This window comes from Heptranchias perlo, chromosome 1, assembly GCF_035084215.1.
Source record: "Heptranchias perlo isolate sHepPer1 chromosome 1, sHepPer1.hap1, whole genome shotgun sequence".
Lineage (NCBI taxonomy): Eukaryota > Metazoa > Chordata > Chondrichthyes > Hexanchiformes > Hexanchidae > Heptranchias > Heptranchias perlo.
In genome coordinates this window covers 90,017,844-90,038,834 of record NC_090325.1, presented here as the reverse complement: position 1 = coordinate 90,038,834, position 20,991 = coordinate 90,017,844, and the positions used below count along the sequence as shown (strand labels likewise).

Genomic DNA, 20,991 nt, shown 5'->3' with positions numbered 1-20,991 from the left:
CAGGATTCGCAAAGACATGGCAGTAGTGGGGACAATATAATATTTAATGTGAGTTGGTCAGAAATTAAATATAAGTAACAACCATGACAAACCCTCAAACACCCTTGTGCATCCCCTTCATGCTCACGACACGTTTGCCTTACGCTGCCTACTGCACATATGTGATGCATGCCCTGTGGCTGCAGCACAGGTAGTGGCAGGTTGAGTGAGGCTGACCGTGAAAGAGATGCATGAGAGGGTGAGTATGAGATAGAGCCATGAGATTGTATGAGGATTGGGTTGAGTGGTAGTGGCGGGATGAGTACTGGCGAGGTGAGTAGGTGCAGGTAAGATGAGGATGAGGTTTGAGTGGGTATGAGGGGTGATGTGACAGAGTAGTGTTGGCAGTGCAGAAGGAGATGTGGGGTGGGGGCGGTGATGTGGCAGATGGAGTGTAGGGGAAAGAGTAAGTGTACTCACTTTGGCTGACCTACTGAGGTCATTGGAGTGCCTCCTGCACTGTATGCAGGTGGGCGATATGTTGGTGGTGCAAGTGACCTCCTCTGCCACCTCGAGCCAGGCCTTCCTGGTGGCAGAGGCAGGCCGCTTCCTCCCACCCACCGGGGCGAAAATCTCTGTCCTCCCCCTCCTCCTCGCCCCATGTATTGATACCTGGAGTGAGGCATCATTAAACTGGGAGCAGCCTTCCCCCTGGGCTGCTCCATGCTGTAATTTTTTCTATTTGTTGCAGCATCTGTCAGTGGAGGACTGCCCCTTTAAATAGAGCTCCTCCAGCTGACAGATCTTACTGCGCATGCGCAGCCCGCCCGACGCGCAGATCAGCAGTGGGGAACCCGGGGGACCAGGTAAGTGGATCCAATTGGGCTACGATCGCGCGGGTGGCTGACTGATTTTGCCAGGCGCGTTACCCACGTGCCCGATAGCCCCCCCGCAGAGAACCCGCAGCCCTGGTAACATCGGCCCTTTAACTAAGGATAGAGTGACTGAACACCTTGAAAATATTTAGCTGATCAGAGGGATCCAGCATGGATTTGTAACAGGTAGATCATGCCTGACGAACCTGATTGAATTTTTTGAAGAGGTGACTAAAGTAGTGGACGGGAATGTCTATGGATGTTGTTTGTACGGACTTCCAGAAGGCATTCGATAAAGTCCCTCGTAAGAGACTGTTAGCTGAAGTTGAAGCTCATGGAATTGAGGGCAAATTATTGACCTGGTTAGGAAATTGGCTGAGTAGCAGGAAGCAGAAAGTAGGGATAATGGGCAGGTACTCAAATTGGCAGGATGTGACTAGTGGTGTCCCACAGGGATCTGTGTTGGGGCCTCAACTATTCACTGTATTTATTGATGACTTAGATCATGGGATAGAGAGCCACATGTCCAAGTTTGCCAATGACACAAAGATAGGCAGCATTGTAAGCAGTGTAGATGGAAGCATAAAATTAGAGAGAGATTAATAGATTAAGTGAATTGGCAAAATTGTGACAAATGGATTTCAATGTTCGCAAGTGTGAGGTCATTCACTTTGGACCTAAAAAGGATAGATCAGAGTACTTTCTAAATGGTGAAAAGCTCCAAACAGTGGAGGTCCAAAGAAACTGTGGGGTCCATCTACATCGATCATTAAAATATCATGGACAGGTACAGAAAATAATCAAAAAGGCTAATGGAATGCTGGCCTTTATATCCAGAGGACCAGAATGCAAGGGTGTTGAAGTTAAGCTACAGATATACAAAGCCCTGGTTAGACCACACCTCGAGTACTGTGTTCAGTTCTATGCACCACACCTTGGGAAGGATATATTGGCCTTGGAGAGAGTGCAGCATAGATTTACTAGAATGATACCTGGACTCCAAGGGTTAAATTATGAGGCGAGATTATACAAAGTAGGGTTGTATTCACTGGAATTTAGAAGATTAAGGGGTGATTTGGTCAAAATTTTCAAGATATTAAGGGAGACTGATAGGGTAGATGGAGAGAAACTATTTCCACTGGTTGGGAAGTCTAGGACTAGGGGACATAGCCTAAAAATTAGAGCCCGGACTTTCAGGAGTGAAGTTAGGAAACACTTCTACACTCAAAGGGTGGTAGACGTTTGGAACTCTCTTCCACAAACAGCAGTTGATGCTAGCTCAATTATTAATTTTAAATCTGAGATTGATAGATTTTTGTTAACCAAAGGTGTTAAGGGATATGAGACTAAGACGGGTATATGGAGTTCGGTCACAGATCAACCATGATCTCATTGAGTGGCGGAACAGGCTCGAGGGGCTAAATGGCCTACTCCTCCTGTTCCTATGTTTCTAATGGAGGAGAGGCATTGGAAGAGGAAGGCGTGGTGGACCGTTTCAAAGGCTGCAGGGAGTTTGAGGAGAATGAGGAGAAATAATGCACCACGGTCACAGCCGCAAAGAATGTCATTAAGGAAGGGACGTATGGCAAGGATATATTGCAGAGATAGGGTGGGATAAAGCCTTGGAGGAATTTCTAGATGAGGACAAGGATTTTAAGTTGTCATACATTGGGGACCGGGAGCCAATGTATGAAGACATGCCATGTATCATATGGTAAGGGTAAGAGAAGTGTATAAAAAGTGGCAATTTGTAAGAAACATAGAAACATAGAAAATAGGAGCAGGAGTAGATCATTCGGCCCTTCGAGCCTGCTCTGCCATTCAATATGATCATGGCTGATCCTCCATCTCAATACCATATTCCCGCTCTCTCCCCATGCCCCTTGATGCCTTTTGTGTCTAGAAATCCATCTAGCTCCTTCTTAAATATATTCAGTGACTTGGCCTCCATAGCCCTCTGTGGTAAAGAATTCCACAGGTTCACCACCCTCTGAGTGAAGAAATTTCTCCTCATCTCAGTCCTAAATGTCCTACCCCATAAACTGAGACTGTGGCCCCACTTTCTGGACCCCCCAGCCAGGGGAAACATCCTCCCTGCATCCAGTCTGTCTAGCCCTGTCAGAATTCTATACATTTTAATGAGATCCCCTCTCATTCTTCTAAACTCAAGTGAATGCAGACCGAGTCGACCCAATCTCTCCTCATACGACAGTCCTGCCATCCCAGGAATCAGTCTGGTGAACCTTCGCTGGACTCCCTCTAAGGCAAGTATATTCTTTCTTAGGTAAGGAGACGAAAACTGCACACAATACTCCAGGTGTGGTTTCACCAATGCCGTGTATAACTGCAGCAAGACATCCCTGCTCCTGCACTCAAATCCTCCTGCAATGTAGGAGGATTTGGATTGGCAGTGTTAGATTGACCTGAATACTGAGCTCAGAACTGTGATGCACTTGAGTCCCTAACCATCAGTGTGATTGTAAGTACTATATTTTTTTGAAAGGGAAGGGGATAAATATTTGAAACAGAGGAATATAAAAGGAACTGGGAGTTACAGGAGAGAGCGCCAGCATCGGGGGCTGAATGGCCTCTGCCTGTGTGGTAATTTCTCAGTTCCCTCTCTTCGCCAGCACCAGAGACTGAATGGCCTCCTCCTGTGTGGTAATTTCTCAGTTTCCCCTCTTCCCCTGCTCCCAATTCTTGGAACTGGTCGCACAACAGCTCCTGGTGCGAAACCATGAGCAAAAATACTCAACTACAGGGGATCGAACCATTATAAGGTGAATGCAATAACATTTGTAATAATCATGTAATCAGATGTCATGGTGATCAGGCATCGCACAGTCAGATGTTATGTGGTCAGAACATCACGTGATCAAACCTCCAGGAATGTCTCCACCAGAGTTGGCAACCCTACTGCCACCAGAAAGGTAAGTTTTTTTTTAAAACTTTGATGTGGAGCCAGGAGGAGGAGTGCTTCTCCCAGCTCCACTGCACCTCCGAGGTCCACTGCTCATCTGCAATCAGCACCGCCCCCTACCCCCCCGCCCTCCCATTCTCCTTGTCCTCCCCCGGACTTATCAGTGGGCCACTGCCGTTAGGCAATGAGCGAGTTTCCTCTGGAGGCAGCTTGTTCAAATTATTAAAATAAGGACCGAGGCCCAATTTCAGGCAAGCCTCTGGCCTCCAAGGTGGGCTGTTTATCGCCCATTTCATGCTGACGTCCAAGATGAATTTAATCCCTTTATCTTTTACTCAGCTTGTACTCTCACGTCGCATGTCCTGTTTCTAAAAAACTGTTTATATCCCCCTTACAGAACCTGATACATTTTTCTTCCATCATTAATAGCAATGGAAGGAACTTTTGGCAGGTCCTGTAAGGGCCGTGCAATCCGCCCCAGCAACTTTTCCCTTCTGCGCTCTGCTCAGGTGATGTTTAACACCCAGGGGTTAAAGACAAAAATCTATCCCAATGGCCATTGTATTTGAGATAAGAGAGGGGTTTGATATGAGTTGGTAGAGTATGTTCCATTGGAACTAAGGCCTCGATATTACCAGGGAGGCGGGCTGGCAGCGGGGGGGGCGACTGGGCACGTGGGTAACCCGCCCAGTCAAATCAGTGCGTTCCCCACCTGATCGCGGGTAAATTGAAGCCACTTACCTTGGATTCCGGGTCGTTGGAAACCAGCGCAGCGGGTGGATTGCGCACCCGCATCACAGGCTGTCAGCCGGAGGAGCCCTATTTAAAGGGGCAGGCCTCCAATGCTGCTTCTGCAGCAAACAGCCAAAATTACAGCATGGAGCAGCCCAGAGGAAAGACTGCTCCCAGGTTTAATGATGCCTCACTCCAGGTGTTACTGGATGGGGTGAGGAGGAGGGGAGAGATTTTCTACCTGGCGGACGGGAGGAAGTGACCTGCCCCTGCCACCAAGAAGGCCTGGCTCGAGGTGGCAGAACAGGTCAGCAGCACCAGTAACATATCCCGCACCTGGATCCAGTGCAGGAAACGCTTCAATGACCTAAGTAGGTCAGCCAAAGTGAGTACACTTACTCATTCTCCTACACTCCGTCTTCCACATCACCGCCCCCACCCCACAACTCCTTCTGCACTGCCAACACTACTCTATCACATCACTCCTCACACCCACTCAAAGCTCATCCTCATCTTACCTGCACTTACTCACCTAGCCAGTACTCATCCCACCACTACCACTCATCGTATCCTCATACAATTTCATGGCTCTGTCTCATACTCACCCTCTGATGCATCTCTTTCACGGTCACCCTCACCCAACCTGCCATTACCTCTGCTGCAACCATAGGGGATGCATCACGTATGAGTAGTAGGAAACGTAAGGCAAAGGTTTTGTGAGCACAAAGGGGATGCACAAGGGTGTCTGACAGTTTGTCATGTTTATTATTTATATTTGATTTTGGTTCAACTCACATTAACTATTATATTGTCACCACCTACTGCTACGTTTTGGTCATTCTTGACTGGCTTGTGCAATAAGTCCCTTTCATGAGGTTCTCCATGAACACCCATACTTGATGCCACCCATTGGGTCACCCAACAGTGGGTGTATGTGTAGTTGCACGACTATTTTGTGCAGGTGCCTGTGGCGCAGCACTGTGTTGTGGAGCTCCATGTGGTGGAGGTGGACGGTGTGCCTGGCGAGGCTGGTGATGTTGCTTGTCCTCGGATGAATTGATGAATGCAGCTATGGCGCCTCCCCCATCCTGACGGTGTGAGTTTGGGAGGGTCTGCAAAGTAGGTAAATGTGTTTGCACAGCAGAGTTTAGGGTATAAATTAAGAATTTTGAGTGGAAAGACAAAGGTGTTGCAGCCAAAACTTTGTCTGAAGTTACAGAGTGCCCTGCTGCAATAAATGAGGTATTCCCCCCAACTGTCAAAAACTCCTTTGTATCTCCCACTGGCTGCTGGCTGAAACACGTCTGCTCCAACAGGGAGTGTTTCCCACAGCACGGGAAACACGCTGAGGATCCATGAAAATTGCACCTCTGCCAAAATCTCCAGTCAATGAGGTCTGTCAAGTAACTCAACTAGGTAAGTAAGTATTTAAATTGTCATCCAGCCGGCTTTCATTGCCGGTGGGAGTCCCGCATGCGGGAGCTGCGCGCGCACCCGAACGCGTCATTGGGGAACCTGGAAGTGGGCAGGTTGGAGCCGGGCTCCGGACCCGCTCCGTGATTCCCCCATTTTAGGAGTCCCCGCCGCCTTGAACGCACCCGCTCGGTCATCCTAAAATCGGCCCCTAAATCTTTTTAGTACCTTCCTGCATTTGGATGTTACACAGAGAGCACACAGTGGCGATTTAAATATTTAATCATTTATATCATTTTACCCACTGCTGGTATAAAGGTGACCATGATGTAATCTTATGCATTATTGAGGTAAGGCGGTATGAGGATTCGTGCTGACTTTATTGTGCTTCACACTGTTACGTTGTTATGGCACAGCTATATATATGAAACATCTACCCACATCATAGGGGAGTCTATTTATACATTTTCAACTAGCTGCAAGAGGATTTTTGCTGAAAAGACAATGTGAAGTTTACTCTTCAATGGAAAAAGCTGGGCTCAACGGAATAATGAAGACAGAAGGAGAACGGCAGCAGAAAAAAGTCAGGTTTCGAATATCTTCTGCCAACAGTGGAAGAGTGCTGAAAGAAGTGTACACTGATGGAGACCTGGTGGATTCACAGGAGTTAGAGTGTGCCAGCAATTCCGAGACTGAGCAGTGTAGTGGTTACAGTGAAGTGAATGGCCATAATGAGCAGCATTTTGCTTTGGAAAATGACGGCAGTGAAAGTGAATGTGATGACATGTTACTGTTTGCGAGCGCCACAAAAGACAGAGGCATCTATAGAAAGAGAATTAATATCTTGAGTAAAAATGGTACAGTAAGAGGCGTCAAACACAAAGTCAGTGCTGGGCAAGCACTTTTCAGTAACTTGTCAAATGGTGCTGTTCAGGTACGTCGTTAAGAATATAAAGAATAAGCTTGCTATCTCCTGTAATGGTAATGAACACTACTGTTAGCTTCCGATTTTTCTTTAAATTTGCAGTATCAAAATATTCACTACCATACAATAATCTTAAAGACGTGTTTCAAGAATCAGAAAACCATCACAAAAGGTGAGGTGATAACAGCATTTCATACAGTCCACAAATTACATTGAAACAAAGTTTACTTTAATGGAAGTATAGTTATCCTTTGACACAGATGTTGTAAATAAGTCGATTGGCTTCTTGCTTGCAGTTTGCTTCTCCTCTCTACAGTGCTGGTAGTATCAGGAATCCAACTTTAACCACATCAGAGCAAAATAATAGATTACTGTCGCCACAGCTGGAATATTTTTGTATTTTCTGTTGCAGCAAACACATGATACAATGTCAAAAGTCATCTGCTACCAGAACAATTTAGATATTAAAGTAATTACTGTTGGCAATTGAAGCACTTATGGATTTCCAGTTAATAATTTATGGAAAGGTTGACATTTAGATCTCTTTCTTTGGAAGGAAAGTGTATGTTTTCAGTTTTAAAAGCTACTTTTAGTATAGTCTGAAAGGACTCATTATACTCAAATGGCAACTGTCTGGTTTTGTTTATGATTGTGGCTGATCACATTTGTAATATCTTATTGATGTGGATAAGCTTTTGTGAAGTGCTGGATTCATTTAAGTCAGGTCAGTTTAAAGTGAAATATATTCTCCAATGTTAAATTTAATTAATGGCTTCTGTCACGTAAAATCTTGTCCTCTGATTCCCCTATCCCGAATTTGCATGAATAGCTCTGTTAGCCCTTCTTACAAACATGGATCATGTCCCCCGTAATCATTTTCCAGTTTGTTTAGCTTCTTGACTCATTTGTCAAAATTCAATCATCTAAAACCTGGAGCTGTACCTGTTATTCTTTTTTGAATCCTTTCCATTATTTGGCATTTTAATAGAAGTTCTTTAGTTTAACTAGGTTAATGCTTTTGTTAAAAGAGCAGACCAGGGATATTAAAGCGTTAAGTGTTTGTAATGTTGCAAACAGTAATTTCTAGGCGTATAGCTCTTGTGCATGTTGTATGGAGGCACTTAGCCATTGTAGAATGTTACTGTCACTTTCTTGGACATAAATTCTATGGATCTTCTCAAACACAAACATTTTATTTGCCTTTGCAACTGTTGCCAATTCTTGCTCAAGAATTACACTCAGATCTTTTATCTTGTCTCCTCTTATTTAACATTTAGCCTTCATTTTGTAAAAATATTTGCTACTTTAGTACCGGTATGCATTATGTTACATTTCCCAGTGTTGAATTTAATTTGCAATACGTCTGCCCAGTTGCAAAGTCTCTACCAATGTCTTTGAATATTATCCTTTTTCTGTGAACATTCTGCTATCAGCTATAAAGTTATACATTCTGTTTTTAATACTCCCCATCAAGATTATTTGTAAATAATGTGATCAGTAGAGTCCCCGGTCTAATACTTGTCACATCTGTCCAATTGGAATACTACCATTAGTCACTATCTGTTGCTTTGTATTATCCAATTTAACTGCTTCCTCCTTTAACCCAAAAGATTTTGTGATACACCTTATGAATTACTTTATAAAGGTCAAGAGAAGAGCGGGAACTTTCTGAGTACCCTCTGGTGGTGAGGAGCCTTGCTCACACCAGCGGATAACAGAAAATCATGAGAGCACTACCTGCAGTTTTCCAATATTTACTGGTGCAGGGTGAGGTCCCCTACCACTGTCCAGAACTTGGAAAATTACCCCTTAACATTCATCAATTAACATTGTTCACTAGTTCAATTACATTATTAAATCAACATTTTATTAAATATCTAGTGTATGGCGCTCACTTCCTGTCTACAAATGTTACTTCCTGTAAAAAAAAATTAATGCCAACATTTAGAATGGAAATCACCAATGTAACTATTTGTAATGGGAAAACCCTATCTAAACTTGTCAATATTTATAATGGAAAATTATATCTAAACATGTTAACATTTTGTCATAGAAAATTGGTATGTAAACATTTCACCATCATGGTTTGTTTTTTGGAAAACATTTTCACAATTTTTTTTTGCAATAACTGAAATTTATAATGTCCAAAATATGGTTTTAAACAAAATATTTGATAAAAACATAATTAGATTTGCCCATTGAATTGTCTTTCATGTTTTTTTAATACTTTTGTTAAGGTTTTTACTTCAAGGTTTCACGTTCAAAAGCCTGAGCTTTGACTGAATATATTTATCTCACAGCACTAGGATAGAGCATTCAACCACATGTGTGCATTTTGAGTGTGTGCAGTTTGCAGAATTCCCCAACGTGCAATCTGTACATCACCAGGAGTTGAAAGGTAGAAGGATGTGATCCTTACAGGATTTGAAAGTTTTGTTGCTTTTTCCAAAAACAAAATGAATACTCAGCTTTATTTTAAGGAAGTCTGACACTAATTTATTAACAAATTATTGTTTTTATGTAATGACCTGCTCACAGACAGAAAACTCCCGTGTCTAGAACAGTTTTCTTTCTTGATGGTTAGAAAAGAAAACAAAAAGATTGTTTACTGAAAATGTAGGACCGACGTTCCTCTCCAGGTGCTGACCGGGAGCAATGTGGATTCAGTGTGCTTCCAATGACTTGCGCTCCGGGATATACTGCAGAGTCGAAGTTTCCTGCTACCCCATTTAAATGCAGAGGGCAAATGTTGGAGGTGCTTTATTAGGCGTAGGGTCAGGAAGGTAAGGGATAATTTTAGCCTTAAAGGGAGCAGCACCATTAAGGGGGCAGCTACAGTCAAAGCCACATGAGAAAGCCAGATCTTTGTTTTGTTTGCAGAAAATGGGCCAGGATTTTTAGCTGCATACATTCTGAATACTTGCGATAAGTTTTTAATTTAACTTATATGTGCCAGAAGCTGTGATTTGTATGTCAGTAGTCTTCACATTAATTTAAAGGTTCTATTCTCCCATGTATAAGTTCATGCTGCTCTCATGGCTGGGATGGCAGCAGCACCCCAAGCAACAGTGTGGGTACCCCTGCACTCTGCCTTGGAGGGAGCTGATAAGAGGTCAGCACCATTATGCCAAGCAGTAGGTGGAGAAGCAGGGGAAACAAGTGTGGGTATGAAGAATGATGGAACAAGAATAGCAGGAGGATGTTGGTTTAATTGTGAGACTTCCCTTTTTATTCCAGGTGACATGGAGCAGGTGCACGGTCAGGCAAAGGGGTTTCAGGCGCAGTTAGGTGCAGACATCAGTAAAGCCGCAGACTATGTTTGTGTACAGTACCATTCAGGAGAAGAATGGGGGTAAAAGATTAGCACTCATTTTGCTCTGGATTGCAACAATTTTCAGATGATATTTGGCAGCAGGGCAGTGGAAAATTGACCTTTCTATTTCATTTTCAGTCGCTCACCTCTATTTCTGTGAAAATTCAGTTAACAAACCTCTCTTCTGAAACATTTTTGAAGGAACTTTTTATATAAAAACTTATAAACTTAAGTTTATGAGGTAATTTTTCATTATGGAAAATTACTTTTGTTAAAGATAATATTTATGAGCAAACTTATCATTAGTGCACAGTCGGTGTAAATTTTCCTCTTTTGTACTTCTTGTGCGTGATGGGAGTGCACACTGGGAAAGCGTACACCTCAGCCATGATTTTCATCCACTCATATTAAGAAGGAGAACATTTATCCTTAAATGTATTAAGACATAAAAACAGGAATTAGCTGATAATGGGGAAAGTGATGAGAGTTGGTGGGTGGTACCTGAGGCGGGAGAAGTGCTAGTTGGAATGTGGTCTGGGTTCGACTTGATGATTCAAAAGAAGCCAAAGGTACTTTTGGTTGCATTTTCCTTGCCCATAAGGCTGTTAGACCTGGCTCTTCCACCTCCCCATACTGCCAGATATCAGGTAGTGGACCAGCAACCCAGGGATTGTGAGTTCAAATCCCACCATGGCAAGTTGTGAGACTGAATTCAGTAAATCTGGTAATTTGTGGGCAGAAAATTAACCATGAAAGCTTCTGGATTTTTGTAAAAACCCAATTGGTTCATTAATGTCCTTCAGGGAAGGGAACCTGCCACTGTTACCTGGTTTGGCCTATGTGTGACTCTAGTCCTACACTAAGTGGTTGACTGATAAAGCCCTCTGGAGTGGCCTAGCAAGCCACCCAGTTGTACACAATCACTACAAAGGTAAAGAAGAAGAAAAAAATCAGATGGGCCTATTGGCAATGACCCAGCCATCACATCAGGATAAAACTAAGGCAATCTCAGCCCAGTCAAATCTGCAAAGTTCTCCACATTGGTACCTAAGCTGGAACAGCTGTCCCACATACTAGTTAAACAACAGTCTTACATAGTACTCACAGAATCACATCTATCAGTCAGCATCCCAGACTCCACCATCACCATCCTTCAGTATGTCCTGTCCCACCGGCAGGACAGTCACATCAGAGGTGGGGGCACAGTGGTGTACAGTCGGGTGGGAGTGACCGTGGAAATTCAAAACATTGACTCCAGACCCCATGAAGTCTCATGGCTTCAGGTCAAACAAAGCCAAGGAAACCTCCTGCTGATCACCACCTGCTGTTCTACCTCAGCTGATGAATCAGTCCTCCTCCATGTTGAACATCACTTGGAGGAAGCACTGAGTGAAGCAAGGACACAGAATAATTTTTGGATAGGAGACTTAAGTGTCCATTAGCAACAGTGGCTCGGTAGTACCACCACTGACCAAGCTGCCTTAGTCCTGAAGGACACGGCTGCAACCCTGGTTCAATGCGGAATGTAGAAAGGCATGCCAGGAGCAGCACCAGACATACCTTCAAATGAGATATGATCCTAGTGAAGCTACAACACAGGACTACCTGCATGCTAAACACCAAATGCAGCAGGCAATAGACAGAGTTAAGTGGTCCCACAACCAAAGGATGAGAGCAAAGCCTTGATCCAGACATGGATGCAAGAGCTAAAAGCCAGAGGAGAGGTGAGAGCAGCTGCCCTTGACATCAGGGCAGCATTTGACCGAACCAGCCCAGAGGAAATCGGATTCGGCACGCCTGAGATATAAGCTTCCAACAGGCACAGTTGTGGGAACTGGTTAACTGAAAATCATGAACCGAGGCAACCCGAGCTGTGCAGCCGCAGACGGCAGCCCCTTTACTGGCATTTTAAATTGACCGACCTTGCTCGGTTTCAGGGGCCCTCATTCGTCTTCCCCTGCATCAAGAAGCCCTATCAAAACTGTGGTCAATAGGGGTCAAAGAGAAAACCCCAGTGTCATAGAGTCATAGAGACATAGAGTTATACAGCACGGATAGAGGCCCTTCGGCCCATCGTGTCCGCGCCGGCCATCAAGCCCTGTCTACTCTAATCCCATATTCCAGCATTTGGTCCGTAGCCTTGTATGCTATGGCATTTCAAGTGCTCATCCAAATGCTTCTTGAATGTTGTGAGGGTTCCTACCTCCACAACCCTTTCAGGCAGTGAGTTCCAGACTCCAACCACCCTCTGGGTGAAAAGTTCTTTCTCAAATCCCCTCTAAACCTCCCGCCTTTTACCTTGAATCTATGTCCCCTTGTTATAGAACCCCCAACGAAGGGAAAAAGCTCCTTAGTATCCATCCTATGTGTGCCCCTCATAATTTTGTACACCTCAATCATGTCCCCCCTCAGCCTCCTCTGCTCCAAGGAAAACAAACCCAATCTTCCCAGTCTCTCTTCATAGCTGAAGCGCTCCAGCCCTGGTAACATCCTGGTGAATCTCCTCTGCACCCTCTCCAAAGCGATCACATCCTTCCTGTAGTGTGGCGACCAGAACTGCACACAGTACTCCAGCTGTGGCCTAACCAGTGTTTTATACAGCTCCATCATAACCTCCTTGCTCTTATATTCTATGCCTCGGCTAATAAAGGCAAGTATCCCATATGCCTTCTTTACCACCTTATCTACCTGTTCCGCCGCCTTCAGGGATCTGTGAACTTGTACACCAAGATCCCTCTGACCCTCTGTCTTGCCTAGGGTCCTCCCATTCATTGTGTATTCCCTTGCCTTGTTAGTCCCTCCAAAGTGCATCACCTCGCACTTTTCCGGGTTAAATTCCATTTGCCACTGTTCTGCCCATCTGACCAACCCATCTATATCGTCCTGCAGACTGAGGCTATCCTCCTCGCTATTTACCACCCTACCAATTTTTGTATCATCAGTGAACTTACTGATCATACCTTTCACATTCATATCCAAGTCATTAATGTAGACCACAAACAGCAAGGGACCCAGCACCGATCCCTGTGGTACCCCACTGGCCACAGGCTTCCAGTCACAAAAACAACCTTCGACCATCACCCTCTGCCTTCTGCCACTAAGCCAGTTTTGTATCCAAAGTGCCAAGGCACCCTGGATTCCATGGGCTCGTACCTTCTTGACCAGTCTCCTGTGGGGGACTTTAGCGAAGGCCTTACTGAAATCCATGTATACCACATCCACTGCGTTACCCTCATCCACACGCCTAGTCACCCCCTCAAAAAATTCAATCAAATTAGTCAGACGTGATCTTCCCTTGACAAAGCCATGTTGACTATCCCTGATTAATCCTTGCTTCTCCAAGTGGAGACTAATTTTGTCCTTCAGAATTTTTTCCAATAATTTTCCTACCACTGATGTTAGGCTCACTGGCCTGTAGTTCCCTGGTTTTTCCCTACTCCCCTTCTTGAATAATGGTACTACATTAGCGGTTCTCCAGTCCTCTGGCACATCCCCTGTGGCCAGAGAGGCTGGACTCATACCTGACACAAATGAAGATGGTCTTGGTTATCAGAAACCAGTCATCACAGCGCCAGGACATCACTGCAGGAGTTTCTCAGGGAAGTGTCCTTGGCCCAACCATCTTCAGCTGTTTCATTAATGACCTTTCCTTCATCATAAGGTCAGAAGTGAGCTGTTTGCTGATGTTCCACGGTGTTCAGCTTTATTCACAACTTCTCTGACAATGAAGCACCCAATGCCAGCTTACAACAGGACCTGAATAATATCTAGACTTGGGCTGACAAGTGCCAGGTAACAATTGCCTCACATAATTGCCAAGTAATGATCATCTCGAAAAATAGAAAGCTCAGCCACCTCCCCGTGACCTTCAATGGTACCACCCACATGAAGTACCCTACCATTAACATCCATTGACCATAGGCTTAACTGTACCAGACAACTTAATGTTGCAGCTACATGAGCAGGACAAAGGCTCAGTACTTTGCAACGAATGGCTCAACGTCTGACTTCTCAAAGCATCTCCACTACCTACGAGGACAGAACAATTTGCTTGATTAGTGCTCCTGTCACTGAACTCATTAGCCACCCCCTCTACTCTCCATCAAGGTTACCTTGATAGCACCTTTGTCCCTTGTAACTTCTACCACTAAGAAAAAACATGAGCAGAAAAGTTTTGGGGACACCATCAACTCCAAGATCCCCCCTAGTCTCACACCATCCTGACTTGGACATATATCGCTGTTCGTTCATTGTTAAGGTCAGAATCCTGAAAATCCTTACCTAACATTATTGTGGGAGCACCTTACTACACGGATTGTAGTATTTCAAGGAGAATGCTCACCACCATCTTCTCAGGGCAACTAGAGGTTGGCAATAAATGTGGCTTTGCCTGTGTCACCCACATCCCAAAAACAAATTTTAAAAAACAATACTGCCAGGCTCTGACTCCTTTAAAGCCTCAAAACTCCCCCGGCAATCCTGTTCGACTCAAGGATCCCCTCCCCATTCCTGGATCCTAGGACTCTTTTGTAATGATCACAAACTCCTCGACCACATTCTGAGTGTTCTCTGATCTCAGAACCACCCCCCAATTTACTAGATTAAGTCAGTGACCCTGGAGTAACACAAGTGTTCTTATAAAATCTCTGATTCACCTTGAGCAATGTCATGGCTGATCCGCTAATAATTTCAACAATTTTTAAGGCGTGCTGTGCCTTAAACGCAAGTTGACTTGTAAGTTTTACTTCTATTCTTGTTAATTGCACTTCAATTGCTTCCTTTTTAAGGGTTCAATGTTTTTTCTGTTATTGACATCAGCCAACATCAACAGGCCAATAAGTCCCCGGCCTTAAAGCGTACACTGAAACATTAAGATTGAGGAAGTGGGAACTCCTAGCAAACAGAGTCTTCTCCCTCAGTTCCACCCCCCATATCAGTGGCTTTGTTTGGGATGGTTGGAGCTGCTGGCAGAGTTTCCGGTCTCTCTTCCAAAAGCTTCTTGGAGTTGCAACAGCAATCAGCCGAGTAAATTCAAAACCTATGTATATAAATGAAAATCATTAACCTAGCATTGCACATGAGCCTCACCAGAAATGGCATTGGGCCAACTTATCAAAAAAGGTTAAAAGTGAATTTTTATTTTTCATTTTATAGCTTTATATAAAAAAAACTCCTTTGATTAGTGCATTTCCCTATCTCATACCCCCTGAGCTTCACAGTATTTTGTGAGACCGTAATGAAAATGATACATTAACCAGTTAAATATGTATCAAGCATTCCTATACAGGGACAAGCACAAGTGATATTGGATGAACCACAACTCATTCATGTTATTTTTTTTCAGTCTGTACCATTGATGTTGGAAACTCACAGTTAAATAATTTTCTCAGCAGTTTCTCATTTGTATAGTTCATTACCTGGTGTTGAATATGATTAATTTCCTCATCCATTCAGTCTTCAAATTAGCCTTATGTCATGCTCTGAAAATAATATGTATTGTAATAATTTGCTGCAGCAGTAGCCTAAATTTCTATCTTCATGACTCATTGGCTCTGCAAAGTTAAAAAGATTTAAAAACAGTCAGACAGAAAAGAGCTGAAGCAGGGAGTGTGTTTCTCTTACAGGAAGGCCAGTTAATGGTAAGGCTAAGTGCCAGCAATATAATAATTTATATTCTTATACGTACTTAGACTGCTAAAACGTCTGGGAGCTATAAATATCTTCAAGCTCCATTTTAAGTTATTAAAACATCCGGTTATAAAACAATCTGGCCATTGAGCTACCCTTTCCCGAATTTCTAATTTAAATGCTCAGTAATGGGATTTTCAAGATGGTGAACGCACAACCTTGAGTGACTTGAAAGTCATTTCATATGAATCCGGGTAACATCCAGAAACTGCCCCCAGTAGCCTTCTTGTGAAGGGTAGCTGGCGGATCTGTTGCTTACAGGGCTGAGTGCAAATTCTCCTGCCCAGGTCGTGGCCTAGGTTCCAGCCCTTCTGGTGTGCACCTCTATTAACTTTGACAGGAGTCCCTCAGACAGGCCTGGATTTTCAAGGCCAGTAGGTATTCAAGTATTCCCCAAAATTAGATTAGCCAAGACTAAAATAAACTTGATCTAAAAAAAAGTAAATTGAATCTTCTTATGTTTTATTCATGCTACACTTGGGTATAAACAAAGTATATCTGAAGATCAGATGAAGAGAGTGAGCCTGTTTTATTTCATCCTTCCAGAATATTAACTCCACTGTCTTCCCATTAAAGTATGTATTTATTTCTTAAATAAGTCCAGTGTCCAGTGCCCTCGACCTCCCTTCCTTGCTGTCTGTGTCAGCTGCTGAGCATCCTCTGTGTAAAGAAATACATCCTATCACATGCCCTAAATTTGTGTCAGCCTTGGCTCAGTGGTAGCACTTTTGCCTCTGAGTCAGAGGTTATAGGTTCAAACCACATGGCAAGACTTGAGCACTTAATCTAAGCAGGCACTTCAGCGCTGTATCGTGGGAGTGCTGCATTATTGGAGGCGAAGTCTTTCCGATGAGATATTAAACTGAGGCCCTATCTGCCCTCCCTTGACACTATTTGAAGAAGGGCTGGGGAGTTCTGATGCTGTCCTGGCCAATCAGCCAACACCACTAAAACAGATTGAGCACTTATCTTACTGCTGTTTGTGGGACCTTGCCTTGTGCAAATTGACTGCCACGTTTCCTTACATTACAATACTTACTATACTTCAAAAAGTACGTTATTGGTTGTGAAGCGTTTAAGTGCTAAATAAATACAAGTGCTTTCTTTTAAATTTGTCCTTCGCAATCTTAAACCTGTGTCCTATTGTTCTACTGCCGTGTTGTAGCTGAGATTATTATTTTGGATTTGCTTTCACTGTTCTGTTAAGTATCTCTGAGACATCGCTTTATGAGATTAAAGAGCCCGAGCATGCCAAACCGTTCCTCATTGCTCATTCCTCTGACACCAAAGGCTCGATTTTCCTGGGAAATTGCGGGTGCATTGGATGCGGTGGGGGGGGGGACTCCGAAAATCAGGGAAATCCCATTCGAGTTCGGAGCCCGGCTCCAACCTGCAGCCTTCCGGGTGCCGCACTGATGCGTCTGGGTGTGCGCGCACCTCCCGAATGCGGAACTCCCACAAGCAATTAAAGCCGGCGGGATGATAATTTACACAGTTGTTGAGTTAGTTTAAGTAGTTGAACTACTTAATTTTCTCCACATTTTGGAACATGTGGGAAACGCTCCATGTTGCAAAAGATGTGTTTCAGCCAGCAGCCAGTGAGACATTCAAATGCTTATTTGACAGATGGGGAGAAAAGGTCACTTATTGCAGCAGGGCACTCTGTTCTTTCGGACAAAGCTTTGGCTGCAAGATCTTTGTGTTTTCACTGAAAATTCTTACTTTCCACTCAAATGTTCAAACATATTTAAATACTTTGCGGACCCCCTCAAACTCACACCGTCAGAATGGGGGGGGGGGCGCAATGGCTGCATTCACCATCACATCCGATGACGAGCAACATCAGGCACGGTGCCCACCTCCGCCACGTGGAGCTCCACAACACAGTGCTACGCCACAGGCACTTCACAAGAGCACAGAGGGCAACAACAGAGAGAGTGACGTTGCAGACCGAGGCTCAGCTTCCTGGACCTCTCTGAGGAGCAGTGTATATGGAGGCTCAGAGTCAGTCGCCAGGTAGTCGCAGACACCTGAAGCCTCCTTCATGCCGAGCTGCTCTTGGCTGGGCTGAGCAGCATCTCCTTACCAGTTGCTGTCAAAGTCACCACTGCTCTCAACTTCTTCGCCTCTGGATCATTCCAGAGTGCCACTGGGGACATCACCGAGGTCTCTCAGTTGTCTGCACACAAGTACATAAGGCAGTACACGACGGCTTGTTTCGCAGGGCCTCACAGTATGTCAACTTCCCCATGGACGACCTCAGCCAGACAGAGAGGGTAGTGGGATTCCACTCCATGGATGGTTTCCCACAGGTGCAGAGTGTAATTAATTGCACCCATATAGCACTACGAGCACCTCCACATGTGCCAGGACTGTTCATCAACATAAAGGGCTATCACTCCATCAACACTAAGCTCGTTTGTGACCACCGCAAAAGATTCCTTCACGTGTGCACCAGATTCCCTGGCAGCTGCCATGATTCCTTCATCCTCCAGGAATCCAACATCCCGCCCCTCTTCCGTGCACCGAACACCTTTAAGGGCTGGCTCCTCAGGGATAAGGGATATCCCCTGCACACGTGGCTCATGACACCTCTGAGGAACCCCATCACCGAGCAACAGCGTCGATATAACGACAGCCACATCGCCACCAGGTCTACAATTGAGCATGCTTTAGGGTGGCTCAAGATGCGATATTGGTGCCTTGATCGTTCTGGGGGAGCGCTTCAATATGCACCAGACAGAGTGGGACACATTATAGTAGTGTGCTGTGCTCTGCACAATATGGTACAACAGAGAGGGATGCCTCCTGAGGAGGCCCCATCCACATCTGCCACCTACATTGAGGAGGAGCAGTAGCAACCCATGGTTCAGAGCAGCGGCTCACCTGGCTGCTCGTGAGGCCAGGGAGTCACTGATATGTGAACGGTTCTCCTAACATCAGAAAGTGTGAAGAGTCCAGTCCTCACTACCTGGACAGAGCAGCAGCTACACCAGCCCCCTCTCTGCACAAAACAGTCCTACAACTACACATACATCCACTGTAAAGTGACCCAATGGATGGCATCAAGCGTCGCCATTCATGGTGAATCTCATGAAAGGGCCTTATTAGAAAAGCCAGTCAAGAATGGTCAAGATGTGACAGTAGTGATGACCATCATAATATTTAATGTGAGTTTAACAAAAAGTTAATATCAATAAAAAACATGATCAAACGTCAAACACCCTTGTGCATCCACTTCGTGCTTACAAAACCTTTGTTTTTCTCTTCCGACTACTTCTACGTGGTGCATCCCCTGTGGCTGCAGCAGAGGTAGTGGCAGGTTGCTCTTATTCATGCCCTGTCCACTTGGATGCTTTGGGCCTATGCCCTCTGGGTTTTGGTGCCCGTGAGGGCTCCTCTAAAGCCTGCTCCACCTGCACCTGTGAAGGGGCAGACTCGGCCACCTGGAGAGAAGGCAGCATTCTGGGTACTGGTTGAGAAGGGGGCAACGGGTGAGATGTGGGAGCGCTTTGAATGGCGCCCCCACTCCCATGTCCCCTTTTGCCATCACCCCTCCCCTGGTCCAGGCCCACATTACTCCTACCACTCTGCTGGGCAACAGTTTGGAGGACATTTCTGAAGCCTTGTAAGGCCAGTGCTAGTGTATCTGCCTGCCTGTTCACTGAGTCTGAACGGCCTTTGTCAGGGCCTGAATGGACTCATTTGTGAGCTGTGTTTGAAGCTCAATGGAGGCTAGCCTTCTCTCCATCGCAGAATTCCCGCACTTACCCGTGACAGTATCTCAGAGAGTTGCTCATGTCCCTGTGACACTATCTCAGAGATTCCCACATGTCCCTGTGACACTATCTTAGAGAGTTGCTCACGTCCCTGTGACACTATCTCAGAGATTCCCTCCCATACCTGATGCCACTCATGCAGGAGTTGGACCTGTTCCAGCACCTCGCAAATGTGCTGCTGTCCCTCGATTATTTTCCTTTTAAAGGATGGCCCCCAGGATTCAGCATCTGCGTCCAGTTGAGCAGAGCCTGGAGAGGAGTGCTCCCACCGACGTGGACTCTCCACAGCTGCCCCTGCCACCAGTGTCTGCTCGTGCTCAGATATGTGTGGTAACTCACCAGGTGCAAACCCAACTAACTGAGGACTAGGACCCATCGAGGTGTGAGTATCTGTACAGGTGGATGGCTCACTAAGATATACGGTACGCCCTCAGAGACTGGGAGCTCCTCTGAGGAATCACCCTCTTCCATCTCAGTGGTAGCTGAAGGCCCTGTAGGAGAACAGAAGGCAATATTAAGCATCATCACAGATGTGTCATGTTGCGATGAGCATACTGAGGTGTTGAAGGTGGCAAGGCATGTTAACTTTAACGTTTAGCACACACAATATGAATTGATGTTATGTCACCAGACGTTTGTCGGGTGCCAGTCTCGGCGTCCCCGATGGACAGGCACTCGAGGGTTTGGCTGAGCTCTAGCGCCTCCTGCTCCGCCTCAGTGAGGACGACAATTTCTTGCGGCACCCCTCTGGTCCTCGCCCTCTCCCGTGCATTCTGAGCTCTCTTCTCCTATAAGGGGAGAAAGTACAGATGCACGAGTGAGTGATGGTGACATGACCAACCGATGAATGCATTGGTTTGGGTGAGGCTGACCGTGAAGGAGTTGCATCAGAGGGTGAGTATGAGACAAAGCCATGACATTGTTTGAGGATTGGGTTGAGTGGTAGTGGTGGGGTGACTAATGGGGAGGTGAGGAAGTGGTGGGGAAGTGCAGCTAAGTTGAGGATGAGCCTTAAGTGGTTGTGAGGAGTGATGTGATAATGTGGTGTTGGCCGTGCAGAATGAGTGGGGGGCGGGGGCCGGTGATGTGGAAGATGGAATGTAGGAGAATCAATAAGTGTACTCACTTTGGCTGATCTAGTTAGTTCATTAAAGCACTTCTCCACTGGATCCATGCGCGCGAGATGTTGCTGCTGCTGGTGACCTCCTCTGCGACCTCGAGCCAGGCCTTCTTGATGGCAGAGGCAGGGCACTTCCTCCCGTCCACCGGGTAGAAAACATCCCTCCACCTCCTCACCCCATCCAGTAGCACCTGGAGTGAGGCATCACTAAATCTAGGAGCAGCCTTTCCCCTGTGCTGCTCCATTG

The 20,991-nt window shown here is 45.4% G+C and overlaps 1 protein-coding gene across 1 annotated transcript in view; it reads left to right on the top strand.

Annotated features, from left to right (window-relative positions):
• The first annotated feature begins 6,469 nt into the window (after positions 1–6,469).
• The window catches only part of grxcr1a (glutaredoxin and cysteine rich domain containing 1 a), a 75,738-nt gene continuing 61,216 nt past the window's right edge, over positions 6,470–20,991 (top strand). Inside the window, exon 1 of the mRNA XM_067998720.1 lies at positions 6,470–6,853. Coding sequence (XP_067854821.1) covers positions 6,470–6,853 — 384 coding nt within the window. The remainder of the gene's footprint in view (positions 6,854–20,991) is intronic.